General features: G+C 39.6%; 1 protein-coding gene across 1 annotated transcript in view; it reads left to right on the top strand.

Moving 5' to 3' along the window:
- LOC145985612 (protein turtle homolog A-like) overlaps window positions 1-21,565 on the top strand; it is an 836,473-nt gene that overhangs the window by 698,750 nt on the left and 116,158 nt on the right. Inside the window, exon 4 of the mRNA XM_083119681.1 lies at window positions 9,880-9,990. Within this exon, the coding sequence (XP_082975807.1) occupies window positions 9,880-9,990 (111 nt within the window). The remainder of the gene's footprint in view (window positions 1-9,879; window positions 9,991-21,565) is intronic.

Below are 21,565 nucleotides of genomic sequence, written 5' to 3'. Positions count from 1 at the left end.
GAATTAAATACTATGATTTGACGCGTCCAAAAAAAGTATTATATTGAAAGATTGTTCCCAAATACGTAGATAGCAATTTAATACTTTGAAAGTGTCTCAGATTTGTTTATTATGTCACATCTTAGTGTGGCACAGGTCTACTACAAAAGTGGAATTTCGTAACAGAAATATGAACCCACTCTATTTATTTCGTAGCCGATTTCATCTTGAAACTGAAATTAAGAATATTAGTTAACAATGTCATTGGTAAACAATAAAAAAATGTGTTAGACCCAATTCTTTAATACCTTATCATAATCTTTATCGCAAGTTTAAATTTTGTTGTAAGTCCACTTTATGCAAAAAAAAAAAAAAAAAAAAGGTAAAGTTCTCACCTGTGCTTAGCGCTACGACATGAAATCGTATAGGGGGTGTGGGGGTAACGCCCCACACTTTCTTGATTCGTTCGTGAGTGGGGGTGATGTGATCAGCATCACGCCGCCCCACACTTTCTTGATTCGTTCGTGAGTGTGGGTGATGTGATCAGCATCACGCCCCTGACCGCCTTTACCCCCAGGGTTTCCCCCAGGTACCCATGTCATTCGACGCTGGGTGGGCGCCGGGGTCGCTTCCAACGTTAGAAAAGTTCCCGGGCTTGAACCGGCCGGGGATCGAACCCGGGGCCTATAGCATGGTAGTCAGACGCGTTACCGACTGAGTCACCGGCACAGATAGACTAATCTGAAATGCATACAGTTTAAAGTGGGATCCGAACCACTATGTGCGATCACCTGGTATCGTACCCCAGACCCCTTGATTACAAGGCCTTACCACTACGCCATCAGTGAGGGGCACACAATCTTTGTATTTCGACCTTTTTAAACCTATATGTATCATATAAGAGGTTGTTTAACGTTGCTATGCCTCTATGGATTATATTTAGCCAGTATTCGAGCACATAGCGTCAGGTTTCATAGAATATAAGCTTCTCTTCCATGTTTATGGTTTCCTGTCTGCAGTAGAAAAACTGGCAGGTTCCCATTGCTTTTCTTTCAATAGTCTTCCAATGGTTGCATATCATATCACTCAAATTTGATTCATTCGTTGCGAACACAATCCCCGATGGCGGAGTGGGATCGTGGGCGCCTTGTAATTAAGGGATCCCGGGTTCGATACTCGGTGGAGGAACATAGTGGTTCGGATCCCCCTTTAAACTGTAGGTCCATTCACGATTAGCCTAACAGGACATAAAGTGGACTTAAGACACCAAATCAAGCAACCAACACAATCCCGTTATTGTCCAGATTATCGAATCCAGAACCTTCGTCGCGAATAACATAAGCAGGAAGACAACGTGAAATAACCGAACAGAAACAGAACCTAAAACCTACATCGGATAGATTGGATTAAGTCGACGATACAGCACGGGTTCTGAAATGAAAAAGAATACGAAAGTTGAAGGACCTCTATACGCACCCACTTTTCCTCCACTCAATGGGGAAGATATCCTTCTAGCTGAGAAGCCTTTACGTAGGAGTGCCCTGAGGGAACTTCAAGGCCACGACGATAAAGTGTTCTACGTGCAATGACGGGACCAAATCATACGTCAGATAGCTGTGTTCCTCCTTATTTCGTACGCCATTGATAACTGGAACACGTGACCTCGTCTTTGGTAGAGCAGAAGCCTGCTTGCTTGCCACCACCCTTTAGTTCAGTGACCTTCGCCCGTAGTCAGCAAGAGTGAATGACTCACCAGATACTTGTTGTCTGTGAGGCTACACAAGAATAGATATTTCGTTAGTGGCTGTAAGTATTGTTTCATCTGCAGTTATATCAGTTAACATTTCAATAGTTTCCTAATGGTTACGTTAGTGATAAACATGTAAATTAGTTCTCGAGAGTGAACGTTTTATCTATTTGAACGGGGGATTTTTATACAGCCTGCATGTATTATTTTTTCCTGAAATAAGAAGAAATTCGAAGACGCAAAAAGAGTTGTATAAGAGTAGTTAACAAAAGGAAAAAAGAAGAAGAAAACGAAAATGTAAATGCTGAAATAAATTATGGTAGAGATCGAGTGAATAACATTTTGTCATGGGGCCTCCTCGATGGCGTAGTGATAACGTCGTCGCCTTGTAATCAGTGGATCCCGGGTTTGATACACGGTGGATGCACATTGTGGTTAGTATCCCACTTTAAACTGAAGGTCGAGTCCAGATTAGCATATCTGTGCACCAAACCAAAACTAAGAAAGAAATTGTCACAGTGTAAGAAAATTTCATGTTCAACCAGATACGAAACAAAAGGGAATAATATATTGCAGGTTGGAGTTCACATCTGTAGCATCGAACCAGCACAATTATGAATCGCAACATATCGTATCAGATCCATTTTTATTATACATGTATGATAATATAAGGGAAGTAGAGGAAAGAGAAAACCAAGCGAAACACGGACGCCTTCTCCAGAATTTCAAATCTCGTTACGTAAGGTTCTGGGTTGGAGTCCCGAACAGGCATGACTTTCTTGTTCTTGCCCTTTTATCTGCTTCATTTCATCATAATTCATCGTTATGGTTTACCTGCAGGGAAAGAATAATTACAATAATTGCCAATACAAAGCCAATGACAAACAGAACAACTCGATTACGGAGGTGCCAAGAAGAAACGAGACTTGACAGTTTCTCCGTCTCTCGGTTTGTCGAATTGAAAATTGCTCTCCCGTTCTCGGTCTCGATTAGTTAAATATAGAAATCGAAAATGTATGTGAATGAATATACATGTATTTTATATATTCCGGTTTTGTAGGAGATTTCGTGAGAGATGAAGTAAGTACTCTTCCATCGTATTTATTTTTATAATTTTTATTCCCTGTTCGATGATCGCGACGATAAGGACGAGTGACCATTACATGAAATTGATGACGAAATAGTCAAACACCCCCGACAAGGACGGTACTCAAACCCGGGAACTTTGGCGACGATATCGAATGTCAATCACTTAATGAGCTTGACCACCGAGCCTGCTTAATGTTGTTTCTGTCACGTAATTCGTAATAACTATCATTTGCTTCATAATTTATCTTATTGTTGTGATTAACCTGAATTCAAAGAATTAGTTGAAAGGCAAAAATGCAAGATTGAATGTCTCTGATGTTACTTCGTGCCGAATAATATGACGTGGTATTATGATATGAATTTATTAATCATATAATATGCCTATTCATTCCATTGATTGATCCCAATTGAGCACACAAAATATGCTATAATGTCCACTCCATGGAGGAGTGGTTAGCACAGCGCGCTACGATGCCATGGGTCACTGGTTAGAATCTCGACTTGGGCGTGGGTGTCCTTGGTAAGTGTCCCTTCATCAATTTCATCACAGCATCACTCATCTTCATCGTCGCTATTTGCCAAAAGTGAAAGAATAGCAAATCTAAATAACAAACATCCAATCAAAGCGAACATCTCTACCGATTTAATTCTATACGGTACCGAATTCCCACTTTATTACTGCATCTTAAGTCATTTTACAGCATCTCAATTGTTTTCCGATTCGAAAACATTTGGAATGTTGTTTTGTGCAGTTGATTGTGCATTGTTTCGTTGTTTGGATTGTTTAATTAACGTCGCATTAATTAGTTTTAGACCAATCGTGACGGGGGAAGCAAGAGCACAAAGGAAGCGAAAAAGACAAGGAAGCGACCACGGCTTTCTTTAAAGATAGCATCCCGTGAATACAACTCAAGTGACTGCAGAATATTATGAATAAAATTTATTTCGCTTTTTCCTTTTATTTCTGTTTCAGTTATTTTACTTCGCTTTTCTTCTACCACTCGCGTTAATCGTGTCGGTGAGGAAGAATTATAAACTCGTGAGATGGACGATGGTACAAAAAAATATATGCCTCTCCCACGGTTCGAAACTGTCAGTACAAAATATTGTCTTATTTTTAAAATTTACGGGCAAATATGGTTTGTCACGTAGCAATTTTCGCTTATCTCCTTCTCAAGGGGTTCCATTGCCTCTCTGATGTCGTAGTGGTAACGTCTTCGCCATGTAATGAAAGGCTTCCGAATTCAATACCAAATAGAGAGGATTTGGTTCGGATCCCATTTTAATCTGTAGGTCCAGTGCATGAACTGGACTTAAACAATTAACGTGTGGCATGTGGTCTGTGATGAGAACCATCATTTCAGCGAACCTTCTTGACAATGACTCTAATATCACTTGAAAGAATAGTATTTCCTTACGAGTAGCTTCGTCAAGAAACCAGTTCCTGAAATTTTCTTCTGGAGGCATCGTAGCACCCAGCTGTTTGTTGTGGCTGGGGCACGAGTCATGTGACTCATGCTATCAAAGCTCAATCCTTCCCGAGAACTCAGAATCACCAGGCAAACTTAAGCGAATATTTTGTTATTTGGGTTGCATAAACAACAGGCTTAAGACGTTACGAAATTCTACGTCCCTTGGCCCAGGTATTTTTTTCTAAGACTGTACACCCAGCTTTGGCTCCCAGAGCCACCAGTCCACGAACTTGACAGTAATTTGTATTGTGCCTCATGATTTTTTTGTGTAAGTTTTAGTACTGCGTTACCACCTACCTCACTTTCCACAATCCTGTGATGCAGTTTTTCCGTGCTGTAATATGCACATGACACACCAACAAATGATGGTGGTATTAACCTTTCATAGCTTGAACAAGACTTGTATGCATTGTCAAAACTAATAATTTGACTTTGCCCGGCCTCTATCGTCAGATATTTGAAACTGCAAGCACAATGTATATCCACAGAAAGTTTTCATTTAACGCTTTTCAATTCTGCATCGTGAACGCATTGAAAGAATTTTCCCCCATTAAAACAAGAGGATTAGTAAATAGGTATTTGTGGCAAGTTTACTAATTACACGTATGCTTTGTTCGTTGAATGCTTTGATCCAGGCGTATTAAAACAGCCGATGAAAAATTGCGGCGCTCGTTCCTGTTTCAACTTCTTGAATGACACACAGCGCTTTACTGCGAAAATAAAATTGTTAAATAATCAATAAACAATTTCCTGCTAATAGGTTTTATGGTCGTGAGCTGTATGAATGTAAAATCTGTTTCTGAATGCTGTTTACAATATGTCATTGTTTTTATTACGGATTTTTCTCGGAAAATATTAAACAATCGTTTCTGTATCCAGACATGAACGACATTAACAAATCTAATGGCTTGTTGAAGGCAATCGTTCCTGTGTTTCGAGTAATTAATTTCATATTAATATTGTCGATATCTTTCTGACGTTCGTATAGCACTGCAATTTAATGCAGGACATTAATATTTGTTGGAAAAAATGCATAATTTCGTTGGTTATTATTAATAATAAGACATTATTATCGCAAAAATAGCTATATTAGAATGCCAAAAGCAAAGTTTTATCACAAATTTCTATACCAGAACGACATAACACAAGTACTGTCACAAAAATCGCTGTATTAGAACACCTTAAGCAACGTATTTTCACAAAAATGGCCACATTAGTACTCCACGAGCGAAATATTACAAGAAACGGCCATATTAAAACGCAACTAGCGAAGCATTATGACACAAAATACAGTTTTTCTTCTCTTTTGCTAGCCGACTCCCTGGTGGAGTGGTTAGGACAACGCGCTACGATCCAGGGGTCGCAGGCTCGAATCTCGTCCTGATTATGGGTGTTCTTTGCAAGTGTCCTTTCATTAGTTTCATCATATCACCACTCATCCTCATCGTCACGATTATCCAAAATGGCGGAAAATCGACGCTAAATAACAAAAATCAATGTTCTCTTTGCTAACATTAATGAAACAAAAGTATGCAAACGAACTAACCTCCTTCCCCCAAATCAGCTGCTTAGCTCATTTATCGTCATGAAAACATTAGCGTCAAAAATGTGACTATCCCTCAAACAAGTTATTTTATCCCCCCCCCCCCCCACAGGAACGTACATCCCATTCATTAGTATTTGAGTTTGTCTTATGTCAATGTTTCGCTTGTTATGGTTAATCGCGACGCTGAGGATCAAATACGCTTGAACAGGGACACCCAGGCCCGAACCTCGAATCTTCGTGAGTCGACCAATCAACGCGTTCGGCCACTGCAGTGACTCTACTCAGTAGGAGTTTGTTTGTTTTAGTTGTGTTTTAAGTCTGCTTTTATGCACAGATAGGCTAATTGGGACAAGACGTAGAGTTTTGACGGTATCCGAATCACTATGTGACTCCACAGGGTATCGAACCCTAGGCCCCTTAATTACAAGGCAACGTCGTTACAATCAGGAAGGAGGCTTACTCAGTAGAAAAATGGCGACGAATTTATAAACTTACGTTATTGAAGAGTCAGGAGCAAATTAATGTTGTTAAGGATTTACTGGTAAATACATTGAGCTTTCTAAAACTTGCACTCTATCCTGATAAGCAACTTTAGTTTGTGTATTGTCTCTTGATTTTTACCATCCCCTGGTTCGCTGTCAACAACGAATATAAAGTATATGCATTTAGTATGTGTTTTAATAATTCCAAGTCAAATAAATTTTTCTTCGTGCTACTTTTTTTCTTGTGTGTATTTTGAGTGTATATATGGGCAATTAAACTTTAAGAGTGTTACTTTTCTATGGGTTAGATGAGGACGACTGATTCTATTCTATATTTTAGCAAAGCACCAATGAAGTGTTGCATTTTGTGCCCCTAGCAAGTACGCAACCCGTTACTTCACAAAAGTTCAGCGTGTTGCCCTGACATTTTTAAAGAAAGCGGAGCTCGCTGATAGACTCCATAATCCCATTTTCCTTAAAAAAAATATTATAGATAGTCGCCTGGGACAGGATGACTTGTCTCAAAAATATTCCCTAAGCATGGATAATTCGACTTTGCATCTTCCATCCTCGTACGAAAACAAGTAACCCCATGGAGACCTTCCACGTTGGCAGTGAGGGAACCAAACTAGAGGAGAGAGAGAGAGAAAGAAATTTCATCAACAACACACTTTGGGAACAAAAAACTCAGAAAGGCATTACTTTAGGGAGAAGAAAATATCAAATAACATAAACAAATTGGATTATCCCGACGGAAAAAGCCTTCCTAATTTCGTCTGTGGTACCTTTTATTCTCCAATCCATTTACTTTGTTTACTCGCCGAAGTACCTGCAACAAGATTAAACCTGGGCCGTTTGCCTAGTAATTCCGTTCCAATATTTTTGCTCTGCTCACCTGGGTCCCCCCCTCTAAAGCAAACAACCAATGGAGAGAGACTTTTTGTTGTTTTTTTTTTAAATAGAGAAGGCTCAAGGGAATCATAAGTGTTGCTGCTTTCGGAAAATGTTTTCAAATCCAGTGGTTCTTGCATTCAGTCGAAATCCGACTCCATTTCATCTGAGACTTTTAGAGAAACTTGCCTGGGATATCTTTGGAGCGAAGATGAATCTTCAGCATGGTTTTGAATTACATGTTAACCCCGGTTCAGATTACCGATGCATTAAGTCAAAATCATATTTGATGGCTGGTGTTATGAACATGGAAGTATTTTTTTTTTTTGCACAGACATTTTGAATTGGTGTCTATGGTTTTACCTCTGTTCCCTTACTGTATGCACATTGTAAAATATTAATTACACGGTACGTCATAGTTCACTGAAACCAGAGAGATAGCTGCTCTCCCCTTTATATTTTCTCTTTGTCACCTTCTTCTTTTTCTACTAATTCCCCCTTCTGTTTCTCTGTGTTTTGTTCTCTTTCCTCTCCACCTTCCTCGCTCTGTACAGTACTATCTCTCCCTCTCTCTACCTGTATCTCTCTTCCTCTTGTCATCCCTCTCTATTGTTCTATTTATTTTTCCTCTTTTCATGTACTTTTATCTCCTCCTCTTTACTTCTCTCCTTCTGCGCCTCTTTCTCCCATTCTTTCACTTCATTTTCTTCCTTCTCTCTATGTTTCTCACTGTATTCTTCTCTCTTTCTTCTGCCTTTATTTCTCTCTTTCTGCCCTTTCTTTCAGTCTGTATTTTTTCTACATTTCTTCCTCTTTCCTATCTCTTTCTCTCTCCGCTTCTAAATTTTCTGATTATCTTTATCTTGATCTGTCTTTCCTCTCTTTTCTTTGTGCCATTTGTTCCCTCCTTTCACTTCCTTTCTGTCTCTTTCTCTCTCTCTCTTGTTCTCTCTCCCTGTGTGTCTATCCCATTCCCTTAGTGTTTCAGTAGGTCACTTTCTAGATCTCTGTCTGCGTTTATCCGAAGCATTCGAGTTCTACATCTGACCCCTTCGCACATACGATTCAGTATGTGTAACCGTTCATCAGTTTCACTTAATCACCATTCATCTTCAGCGTCGAAATTATCCTGAAATGGCAGAAAAGCAACGTGAAATATTAAAATACAAATTCAAGGACTGTCCTTTTCTCTCTGCCTTTCCAACTTTGTCTCATTACCTCTCTCTCTCTCTCTCTCTCTCTCTCTCTCTCTCTCTCCCTGTCTCCCATCCGAAAAATAAATGCGGCCGAGATCCAAGGAAGAAAAGATTACTTCTCGTCCTCTTTCTGTTTTGACACTTTCTTTCTGCCCGTGGGATTTTTTCTTCTTAGCACATCTTTGTATGCATAAGGAAGCATCTTAAGAGTCTTATTTATGCAGCTGAATCTTGAAAAGCTAAATGCTTAACGCTGCCCCTATTCATCACTTTCAGAGTTTCGTATTTTTCACAGTCACTTAAAAACAATGCCTCACTGTCGCTTCCGCTCTTCGGTTATTCGATCATTCTTATTAGCATCTTTCAATCATCAATTATCAAAGGTTTACGTCATTTATGTTATTGGGATGGTGTAAGAATTCGGACAAATGGATAATTTTAATCGCTTCTTTGTTCCAAGAAAAATGGTAATGTGGATTTATTGTTTAATAATACATTAGTTATAGCTGTCATATCTATAGTGCATTCATGTCATGCTGCACCTTTATATCTAAAGCTGATATTCTTATTAGGTCCCACTTTCTGCATTTTCATGATTTTTTTTTATCCTTCCTCATTCATATTTATGGTAAAGAATTCTTCATCACGTATTCTAAATGGTGAAAGTAGACAGTGATCATGCCTCTGTACTAGTTCAACTCCACTCCCTCTTATAGCATATAAGACCACGGTTCTTGGGCCTCTCCGATTGCGGATTGGTTAGGACTATCGCCTTGTAAACCTATCTTTAAAAATGAAGAAAGTACAACAACTGAAACAGGGGGGAAAATAACGGAGGTTCATGGTGGAATAGTTAAAATCCCACTTAAAACTTTAGATCCAGTCCCTATCTGAGCATAAAGTAGACTTAAAACGAACTGGTCTAAGTTAGGTGCGAGAAATGCGGTTACTTAGAGATTCAACATACTCTCTACTCCCTGACGTCAAAAATGTTTCTTCCCCTATTATGTAATGTATTTCTGTGTTAAACTACAATGTTTTTGCACAGTGCTAAAATATATTACAAATAAAAATTGGTTGATTGATTTGGTTTATTTTACTTTGCTTTTCTTTCGGCTAATCACGAAGATAACGATGCGTGACGATATGATGAAATTGATGAAGGAACACTTAAAAAGAACACCCATGCCCAGGTTGGGATTCGAACCACCACGAGCTTGGAACATTACAATAAAGAGACTTGCCTCATGGTACCTGTTGATAGACTCTCACGGAAATGTTTTCCTGCAAGTATGTGCATACCATGAGACGGAAGTGACTGGACGTCGGTACATCAGGAGACAAGATGTTTGTGCCTGCATATCTAGCCATCTATAATGTACAGCATGCTTTGATACTTTGCCATGCTATTACTCCAGTCTTGCAGTTAAGGAAATTTTAGTTTGGAGATTATAATTTTTGCTATTTTATTTTTCAGTGCCTCCACTGAAGCCAAATATTCTTGATGAAGGAGGAAAACCGGTGAAAGAATTGACTCGCCCATACGAGGAAGGAGCTGAGATGAAGCTTACGTGTATAGTCTCCGGTGGTGAGTACGCCCTTGTTGTTGTTTACCACAACTAGATGTTGAGTCGGGTGTGTATACCCGTACTAATATTTTTGCAATTGAATACCTTGTAATTACTATTCACCTCGTAATTATGTCTGTGTGTAATAAAAAATATTTCTCCGGAACAAGAACAAATCTAACCAATGAAAGTCGTCCAGAATCTAAGACAGACCAATCACAGATCTCTCCAATACAAAACGCATCCAGCTGATGGAAGTCCAGAACCAAAGGCGGGCCAATCACAGGCCTCCACGAAACAAGACGAGTTCAGCCAATTTTGACTAATCAGAGGCCTACTTGCAAATGTGATCTATTCATTATATTATGTCCTTTGAAGATGAGAGCTGTGTCAGTTTGGCTAAGTCTTGGACTCCGACTGATCGAAAAAGAACATCTGTTCAACAGATGTTTTTGTAGGGACGAGTGCATTTTTCAGTAAGTCATTTGTAGAACTAAGAAAAAAATATTTGTTTTTCGAACCTACTACCACTCGTATTAATGTGTTTAAAGTGATACAAATAATTTTTAAAGAAATGATAGTGTATTTTGGTTCAATATTCCACTCTAGAATCACCAAGGACTCCATAAACTGTATAGAGTACTCACAACTTATGGGGTTGCTTCATTCCTACAAGAATCTTCGTGTGTGTGTGGGTGGGTGTGTGTCTACCTCCTGTGCCTTTTTTGACCATAAGACGTCGCGCAAAGTAAAGCACGTGCTTCAAAGTACATTGTAATTGGCTAACTCCAACACACACACACACACACACGCACAGAGTTGTGAAATATCTACCGGATGTACGAAAGTCATTTACATACGGGCAGTCATAATAAGCATCAGCAACAGCATCTGCAAAACTCTTCGACCAATACAACAGTAACAACTGGTCCTTTCTCAGCGAAAACTTTTACGTCATTGTGTCGGCTAGTTTCAGAGGAAGCCATAACTCAGAAGAGCCGCCAGCAGGGAGCATATAGGCTGAAGACAAAAGTTCCGGCAAAGCCCAGCCTTATCCGCACAATCGGTTTCTCCTGTCCACAAATTTACCTTTATGGAAGGAGAATTAATTCAGGACTATCCACCTGTGGTCGTCCAGTCTTCACTCCACCGACGACCTGAAGACTGAGATAACGCTCTCGCAATACCTGTGCTCCTGTTTTTTCTTACATATTCCATGAGGGCTGATAAAGGGCACGCGAAAGATCAACAAGTACACACGCTTTAAAGGAGCAGCGCAGCGCGTGTGTTTTGTTTATGTCACGACATGTCCATGTGAATAAATCACCTTGGCACGCACTGTGCGGTTGTCGCTGGAGTCCACACGTTTTGTTTCGGCACGCATTAAAGGAAAGGCACACACCCCATTGCCAAAATTCCATTTCTTTAAACGCAAATTGGCCAAAACGATTACATACACTACGCTCTTACTTGTGGATTAACTATCATATTCTGGGGATATCCTTCACAATTATCGTCGTGCTTCTAGGTGCTAGCCTAACCCTTCTGTTTACATTAATTGACTTTCTGACACTCTGCCATTGCAATATCTTAAGATTTTTCTGGCAGCAAAACAAGAACCTCTAGGTCCGTCTCAGCTTCGGCTTGTCCTTACCATAGGTTTCCAAGCAAGGATTTCTAAGGTTTTATTTTCTCTCCTACTCCTATGCGTACCTCAGGACCGATACCTCCAATCTTGTTGGTATAAATATTGTATTATTATTTTTACGTACATGAATATAGAGATTGCAGAAATGTAGAACTTTCTACAGCCACCTTTTAGGTCCAGGTACGATAGTCATGGCAACTATTTTTTTTTCCTCGAGAGACTTTCGAAATATAAAAATTGAATGGGAAACTTTATGGAACTTTGGAATGTATGAAAAAACCAGATCATGTGTGCCAGGTGTAGGATAGGGAAGCGAGCAAACGCCCATAAACGACAGCGACGTGCTACATATGGTTATTAGTGAGAAATAATACATGACAGTAACAAAAGAGACGCATCGCTGAATACCATCCATCTCGCCAGGTGTCCTCACACTCACAGGTCGTTCTGACCGTTCTGATCGCTAGTTACTTCGTGTCCTTGCTGAAATGCTGTTGCCCACCTCGGGACAGTTCAGTGTTGTAGGGTATTCTTCCACCACAGCTTCAACTCTGTAACATTCTCTGGCATTTCTCCCCCGAAGATAGGCTATTTTGATTGATGGATTTAGTTTATTTTACTTCGCGTTTTGGACCTCTTGGCTAATTTGCGAAGATGGGCATGAGTGATGAAATTGATGAACCCGGGACCCTTGGCGTCGCAGTGCGATGTGTTACCACTCGACCACAGGGTCCGGCAGGCTATTTTGATATACGAACGCTGTTCACTCCGGGGCACGTCCATTCTGCACCGCTGGTGACTCACGACTGAATTAACACCGCTCTCTGTGAGATAACCGTGTACTACACTGCTATCTAGTGACGTGTCCACTACTACGGATGCCATGTTTTCTTGGATGTACGATCATATTGTGGTACAATTGTTTATAAATAGTTAGCATAATTTACACCCTCGTATTACGCTAAGGATTTAGTTGTCAGAAACTGATGATTGATTGATTGATGTGCTTCATTTTACTTCGCCTTTTGTGTCACTTTTGGCTAATTTGCGAAGATGGGGATATTATGATATTGATGAATGGACACTCACAAACATCCATGCACAGGCCGGGATTCGAACCTGGGACCCCTGGAGTCGTAGCGCGATATGCTAGCCACTCCGCCACGGGGGCCGGCGAAACTGATGAACATTGGCAATCTGAACAATTTCTAAACTACTATAATACGTACATAAATATAGGTACGTAACGTCGAAGTTAACCTGCTTGAATGCGGTTCTCATAGTCGTAGTCCTACCAGCATGCTCCGTGGTAACTGCTACGTTGCATGACAACGAGGCTCTCGCGACTGGACCTGCAGCCAGGAAAATCGTCCGTAGAACTTGTGTCGTCCACATGTGTTAGTAATTGTCACTTCATGCATTTCATAATGTCACTATCTATTCTCATCTTATCGATTAGTCGGAAGTGGCAGAAATGGTGTACGCGTACTAATTTACATGTCATTGTCGTGCAGTCAGTTACAATTTTACATCAAAGCTTGAAACCTAATTAATGTGTGTTCTCTGCCAATAGTCCGTCTTCTACCTTCACTTCTTCCAACGTTTTGTGAGGTAACACATCTGCTTAGCAGCCAATGATAAACTGGTGACTTTGTAGACATATTCAGAACATTGAGATACTTACGTACGATTGAGTCACTTGATGGTAAACACGACGAAAATTAGTCAAATAGTCCAAACTCTGGTAAAGTGCTACCACGATCACAGCCAGTAAGATAGCTCGTTATTTCCAGATTCTGTCTCGCTCCAGGAACTGGAACACTCGCCCAGAAGTTTTGAGAACTCTTTCTTCCGTGTAGTTTTTTTTTTTCCTTGTTACGCGTTCGGGGTCTTTTGCAAATATTCTCCTTCCAGACTTCTCTTTGCCTTTCCGCTAATTAGCGCGATAAGTTTTCTCCGAGAGTTGAAGTTCTGGTGCCAAGAGATTCCAGAGGCGGGGAAATCTATAAAACGAAGTTTACGGAGGAAGTTCGGAAGAAAGGAGAAGGTTTGCGATCGATGCCGAACTCTTCAGGATTTGTTGACCTTGAGTGCATGGAACCACTTGGCGCTGGTCGTCCCGTGCCTTATTGGTGTTCGCAAATTCTGATCTTTCAGACGTGATCCAGTTCTCAAGTCATTCCTCCTGAGATTGCGTTCTTATAATGAGCGGATAAAAAAAAGAGCTTTTCTTTTTCTTCTTTTGAGTCGCTACCTACCGCAGAAGTGCCTCACTGATGATCGCATGTTTAGGCCCAGGCGGGTTTTCAGTTCGGATCTCGCGGTCTGTTCATTTTGGTTGTAATTGCGTTTTTTTTCCCCTTCAGAACTCCTCTATGATGGCAACTTTCCTCTCCCTCCTTCCTCCTATCACGGAGCCGTCGCTGCAAATTACCGAGTCTTTAGCCTCTGTTTCCTCTTCCTTATGTTCGCCTTTACAAGGTGATCCACAAGTGCGTAAACGTCCGCTTAAAACAAATATGTGTGTGTGAAAACGCAAATCAAACGTCCATATACGTGTATATAAAAGGGGGAGTACTTTTTAGCGCATGTTACCATAGTTCTTTATCTTGGAGTCAAATTCATTTTCTTAAATGGAAAGGTAGTCATGGGACATCAAATTGGGGTAGAATTTCACAATAAACAGCATAGTATGCACAACTTCGACATAACAACCAATGGTGCTTGCTGGATTTTTTCTCAGTGGGGCAGTAGTGCTCAAAGTGAGGAAAGGTGGGAGATGCTATCCCCCAATTAAGAAAATGCTCATAAAGGATCCTCCACTGGGATAATTTGCATAGGCATCCCCCCACCCGCTGCATTTGCTGCATTTGCTCCATGTTGATCCATACAGGTATCCTCCCGCATTTCCACAAAGTTGGCAAAGACCTCCCTGCTCCACTTCGAAGACGGTGGATTTGAATTTGAATTTGAATTTAAAATTTTGGCTGCGTCAGCACTTATGCTATTTTGCACCAGTCACATTATACAGGGGCCAGCCCCTTATCATTACAAATGACAACTCTAACGTTGCACAACTAAAAATCTTAAAATCTTCTGACTTCTGTTAAAAGCTGAGGCTGTAAACGGGCACTCAGCACACACAAGGACAAAAACCAGAACAACACACAGAATTATACTGGCCATAGTACCAGTCGCCAGAGCCTCGTTAGTATATAGTCCAGGGTGTACTACGTGGAAGTAAGGTTGACTTTTGGGCCCCTACGTAGAAGGTACCCCTTACACCCTCGAAGACGGTGGAATTACATTTCATATCTTACCCTTCACTAACATAAACTCATATTTTACCTTTTACTATCAACATTTTTTACGAATAATATAATTGAAACTGAATGGAAAACATCTTAGCGTTGTCAAGTTTGATTCAACTTGCTTCCTTTCTATTAACATTTATCACTTTGTTAATATTTTTTGTACTTTTTCACGATGCACAGATATCGAACATATACAATTTAATTTGCTGTCTTCCATCCATGTTTTCACCCAAAAATGTCACCATTCGTGTTATATCTAGTTTTTCCTCATATCTCAGAGGGAGATCAATGCCTCTCCCCTCTTGGTTCCGCTCTGCAGGCGTAGTTGACAACGTCTGTCTGGGAGGAAGTGAAGTGGCATTGTAATAGCATATTACAAGTATTAAAGTAATAATAGTTCAACATACTTCATATTAATTGTGATGTGATTCTTGATGTAGTGAGATTTGTGAAATGGGGATTCAACTTAGAAATGAACGAATGGATCTTGGTTGGTTCTTAAATCAAAATTCATCTCTTAAGTACGTTTATCATCAACAAAGTGGATGAGTCACACATGGAATCGCCCTTGGCACTTCCATTGGTTTGGAATTAAGGAACGCTGACGTTTCTTTCATTTGTTGGGTACATGGGTGGAGGGGGGGGGGGAAGGGGCACGAAGTTACAAAATTAATTACTCTAATTTTAATTGTCTTTCAAAAACATTCTGACTGATTAAATGATGTCTTCATTCTACAAATTATCCCATCACGCTGTGCTTAAACATAAATCTGAACGTGCTAAGCAATGCAGCACCAAAATACACTCCCATAACATGCACGCTAACAGTAGCGAAAGTTTCACCCAGCTACGAAGGCCGAGTCTCACTGTATGTTATTCTTAATTGCATTCCGTGCCCACAGACTACCATAAAATGCCGATGGACCATACCGTAGGACACCATGCTTTCAAGGGCTGCACCTTCGGTCGCCAGCACCAGCGCACGCACTCTCACGCACCCGACGGAGGCAAAGTGATACTTCGCGTGCTGGCTTTTTGTAACCACATGAATAATGACCACAAAACCCCGTCGCTCGGGCGAGTGGAACAAAATTGAAGACGGCCACGTTTTATTGAATTAAGTCAGCTATGGTTGGCCCCTAACTTGGTTAACGTCCATGCGTAGACGAAAGTGTATTGTGTCAAACGACATTGCCGGCAGAGTACAATGAGATTGGCTTTATCTGGAGAAGGTTGAAAGCAGTGTCCATCGGAGAGAGATACATAAAGGAACTTTTAAAAAAGAAAGAAGAATGTTACTTCGGTTAAATTGATTACGTGTGGCATAAACTGTGCTGCTTATATTGCATTTTTGTTCGTGTCGTTTCCATAGAAGCTAATAGCCTAGCGATTTTGCTGCTACTCCTAGTACAATATCTATCCATCCATATCCACGTGCAACTCATTCCGTCAGTTTCTATTCCTATTTTCGTTATAATACGTCGTTTTCAACCTATTGGGAACCTGTCACCACCACCCTTAGAATTAATGCATATAATCAACATTCGGACAACTAATCATGAACTCCATAACAGATAAATACCTTAATAGCGGAGTTAGATGCGTTTGTGAAATGTACAAAAATAATTGTAATTTTCAATTATTTATTGAATAAGCGGAAAATACGTTTTTACATATAACAGTATACATTTTCACAACAGGAAGTTTCAACAATTCAATTCAGAAGCTTTATAACAATTCACATATGTATCTGATTAACATTAAACCCCAAATACTACCATAATTTACATAGACAAATATAACCTGTACCCGAATTAGATTGTATTTTTGGGTTGGTTATATATATTAAAATGTATTATTTTAGACTGAAAATATCTTCCAAATGGCAAGGAGTAAGTGGGAATATCTAACTATCGGGGTGTCCCCGTGACAAGTAGTTGTCGGCCAACCGGAATTAATCACCTGCGTCATGATAGTATTTAATATGAAAAGCAAATAGTGCTCAAAAACAATTAAGTACTAAATTCAATATTAATAAATTTGTTAACTAAGCTTAATTCTATTATAAATACGTATAGTATTTCAAGTCTTCTGTTTTCTGTACTACTATAATTCATTATAGGACAAACATTCTCGAATTATAGCAATAGTCTAGGACACCGGGAAAAAATACCTTTGTACTTGTTGATTTTCTAAAACAACCTGTCGCATTTTGCACAAAAGATTCACTTCAGCGGAAAATATGATTTCTTCTTCATATTTCAGGACTGTCTGCATTGTTGTAAACACTTTCAGAAACTTAAGATTTCTTTCTGAAAGGAAGGATTCTTCACAGAACAAGGCCCTTGCCGTGCCGGGATGAAGTGCAAAACATCAGCACGAAAGAATTCTTTTCTTAAAACTTGCGAAAAAGAAAAAAAGGAAGGTGCAAATATTCCTTCAACTTAACAATGAGCCAAACTCGTAGAATGAACGAAGGCCCGCGGGTATGAGCTGAATAAGATGAGGAACAGGGGGGGACTGAAGGAGCACGGTGCTCGGGAACAACAACCAATTACCAGAGAGCTCCTCAGATTCATATTGATCAGTCAACGAAATTTTAATTACATTTTAAACTATTGTGTATCTCGTCTCGACCGCTTTTCGCTTATTAGAGACGCTTTCGAAAAGGTAATTAAAGAAAAGGGGGAAAAAATGGGTCTACCAATCCTTCCGACCCCACCCCCACCCCCGCGTAAACTCTCGAAACAAGCGAGAACCAGCTTCTTCAAAAATAAGGACAGGGCCTCATAAAACAACCGTAAAATCACTTTTTTCGCAAGAGGCCACATTATAAAGTTCCAGGCGGGTTACCCCCGAACGAAAGCAATTAGGAGACGGGGAATTGAAATAAATATTGGATGGAGCAAAAGGTTAATCAAAGAGAATGGATATCCAGCCATAATCTTTCAGATAATGAATTTCTTAATACCCTTTGGAGAATAACTTTCTGAAAAGAGTATCTGAGTTATTCGCTTGGCTGAAGAACTAACTCTGTCACAGTTACTCGTTTCAATCGGTAATTAACTGTGAGTTATTTTCGCCACTAGTGAAGTTATGTTAATTTATATGGCGGTCAAGGGCACGCCACCCCTGGAAAATGAAAGTCAACCAAAAATTGTGTATTTCACACATATAATTTAATTTCAGTCACAGTAATTTATGTTAATTATTGCGAGGGCCTTCAAACTCAAGTAGTGTTTCTTGAGGGAACAACACTCTCATAGGGAAGATGACTCTTATAACTCTCTCCATATTAATTCATACTTTTCTTTTCACCTTACGTATTCCTTCTTCTCTACCGTAGTTTCCGATTTGACTTTTCTACTCCTCTATTACTCTCTCTCTTTTTTCCTCTCTTCATTTATCTATCCACTACTTCTTCTCATTGAGGACATCCGTATGAGCATTGAGATATTTTTCACCAGTACATCAAATTTTATCTTTGTGTTTTGCGTAGTTTCCGACCTAGACACTAGATAATTGTTGACCGAACAGAAAATGATCATCCACTAGGAGAAGTAAGACGTGGTAAGCAACAGTCTGACAAGTAGAAATTTGCAGTTGGAAATCGTTTATTGATAAATGTAGAATAAAAGCAACCTTACAAATGCTGGATTCGAACCCACGAAAAGTTGCTCTTCACGAGATCAATTAGCGAAAGCTATATCAGCTACTCCACAGAAATTTTAGCAAACTGGTTCGTTGTGAAACACTGCATTGTAAATTTCCTTTGCATTCATATTTTACGTCACTTTTCTGCCACTTTTTACCCATTGCGACGATGAATAAGAAAGAGATGATTAGTTGAAACTAACGAAGGAATCCTTGCAAAGCAATACTCAAGCGTAGGCCGGGACTCGAAATCAGAACCTTCAGGGGTGAAATCGTGGAGCCAAAATTTTCCCCCACCGAAACATTATGAGGTAAAAACAACCCCCTTCATGAAATATTAGAATGGAACTTGAATTGTTAATTGGATATTTTTTTAATGTCCATACACAAGTGAATAACAGTATTAAATAATGAACTATTTAGAGTCCGTACAATAGACAAAGAGCTTGTAACACAATGCAGTATGTTGACATTTATTCATAAATTGGGATGACAGACAGTCCAAATCAATATAAATTAATCATCAATGTCCATATTTCGCTATTGGATATGAACGGAGTGGCATATCAATTTCTGTTTCAGTGTTTCCACCATGTATAACGACTTAATTTTCAAAGTTTCAAAGCGAATATAGTAATAAAGCATTGGAATTGATGCTATCATTCCAGTAATATTATTTTTTTCTTTTGCGATCCTTACGTTTTGTATCATATCCACTGTCTGATATAGTTTGCTCATTTTCTAATTTATTCAAATTTGTATTTTTTGTGTAAGGGAAACAATGATTGAGTGAAATGGTGAACGGACAGGTGAAATATTACATAGATTTCGTTAACATAGTTCATAGTTTCAGTGCATAAATTAGACTTGAAAACAAACTCAAACTAACAAGATCCCAAGTGAAGACACATAAAGATGCATAACGTGGGCTTAAAACGCATTTATTATTATTATTACGTCATGTTTTCGTGACGTATTGAACACGTAAGTGCAAGAAATGTAATGGTGCTATTTCCGTTACGGTTGGCGCTATGTGATATTGGATCACATGGTGATGCATTGCCAGTTTGATGCCAGTGTTGTGGCGAATTGGGCGGTGTGAAAGCCAAAGTGTCTACTGTTCATCATTTAAAAACTGAACATTTTTTTTAACAGAGCGAAAGTGCATATTATTCTCCTTTGAGAGATGAAGCGTTGGTGGCGGAGGATATCACTGAAAGATATCTTGTATGTGCCTGTGTGCTTCTTCCACTAGAAACATTTTTCTCCTGCATTCCCTGACATTCGCTACGAGATTCGGCGGCAAGCGGCCCGGCATCAGCGCTTCTCTCTCCCGGTGAACGGGGTCCGCGACAGTAGCACGCTACAGTCTGTTTTTTCGCTCTCCCTGCTTTCGCTCTCTTTCCCTTTCTGTTGACGTTGCAGACTGACGCCACTATGATCCTCCCTCGGAAGTTGTGTTGTGTCGTGTCCGTGTGTTGAAGATTGTGGCTTAATATGGCACCACAAAAGTTTACATTACAACAAAGGATTTATCTTGTCGAGTATTACTTCCGAAAGAGAAATTGTGCAATAGTGCGACGACGTTTTTCAACGAAATTTCCTGGTGTTCCCGTTCCACATAGGACCACTATATTAAACATCGTCAAAAGGTTTAGAGTAACAGGGTCAGTTCTGAATAAAGGTGGAAAGAAAAATGTGGAAATCTAAAAAATAAAGTATACAAAGACAATCCGCACACCATCCGTGAGTTAAAAGAGAGTATTGTACGATAAATCGGGAGAATTACAGTAGACGAACTTGAACTTGTAAATGCCAATTTCCTTCGGAGATGCCAGGAATGTGATGCAGCAGAGGGACATAATTTTCAACACCTTCTGTAGTCAAGGTTAGTACACAATATGAAAACTGTAATTTTAAAAGTCGACTGTAGCGACTGTCGCGGACCCGTTCACCGGGAAAGACAAGCGCTTATACCGGCCCGCTTGCCGCCGAGTCTCGTAGCGAATGTCAGGGAATGCTCTGTAGTATGCATGTATATTTCTTTACGCTGTTTCGTGTGTGGTTATGCCTGTCAGAATTTACATCGTTAGTAATTTATTTATTTCCAACGCAAGTAAAATTTGGATAGACCTGTGTTTGGAAGGAAACAAATTCGCTTTAACTGTGGAATGGTATGTAAAGCGTTTGCTCCTGACTTTGTTTGAAGAGTGCTAGTTCGCAGGTTCAAACCTTGCTTCCTCCGGCGTACTTTTCTTTCTGTTCATTCTTTAATTTTAAAGGTTAGATGATACGAAATATAATTTTATTTAACGATATATTTACGGATAGAATTTCCACTCTTCCTAGTGGGGGTCCGTTGTAGTTGGTTTACTGAGTCAAACATAAATTTTAAATTTGCAAATCTCTATGTGGATAGTAGTCGAACATTAAAATTCTCTCTGGAAAGGGCAAATTTTCTTAGTGAATACTATGTAAACTGTAATTGATAAGATCTATGTTTAAAAATGTACGCACACACTAGCGGTGATTGGGTGTCAAAAGTGAGCACGGGGGGGGGGGGGTCTAGGACAGTTTACTTTCTCTTGGTAGACAAGTATTAGCATTAAGCATTAAATAGCTCCTATATGTAATTTAATATTCTGGTATAATTCTTGAATACTTTAAAGCAAACATCTTGATAAATTTATGCATAGAATTAGAGTGGAATACTTACACACCAATATTAATCAATATTTTTAATAACTTTTAATTATTACAATTTTCAAGCATAGGTATAAGTATCGCTTTAAACAACATGTAACAAACTGAAGTGAACGAAACACTGCAGGAAAATCATAGTACGTTCTCGCCAATATCGCAAGGAATGGATCATGTCAAATATAGGGATAGTATTTTTGATTTTCCTAGTTACAGACACATCTTTTAGTGCAGAAAGGAAGTCAGTCACACGAGGCTATAGCCAAGAAAATGCACAGT

The sequence above is a fragment of the Lepisma saccharinum genome, chromosome 3, assembly GCF_977018435.1.
Source record: "Lepisma saccharinum chromosome 3, izLepSacc3.1, whole genome shotgun sequence".
In the NCBI taxonomy this organism is placed as follows: Eukaryota; Metazoa; Arthropoda; class Insecta; order Zygentoma; family Lepismatidae; genus Lepisma; species Lepisma saccharinum.
This window is presented reverse-complemented; position numbering and strand designations above follow the sequence as displayed.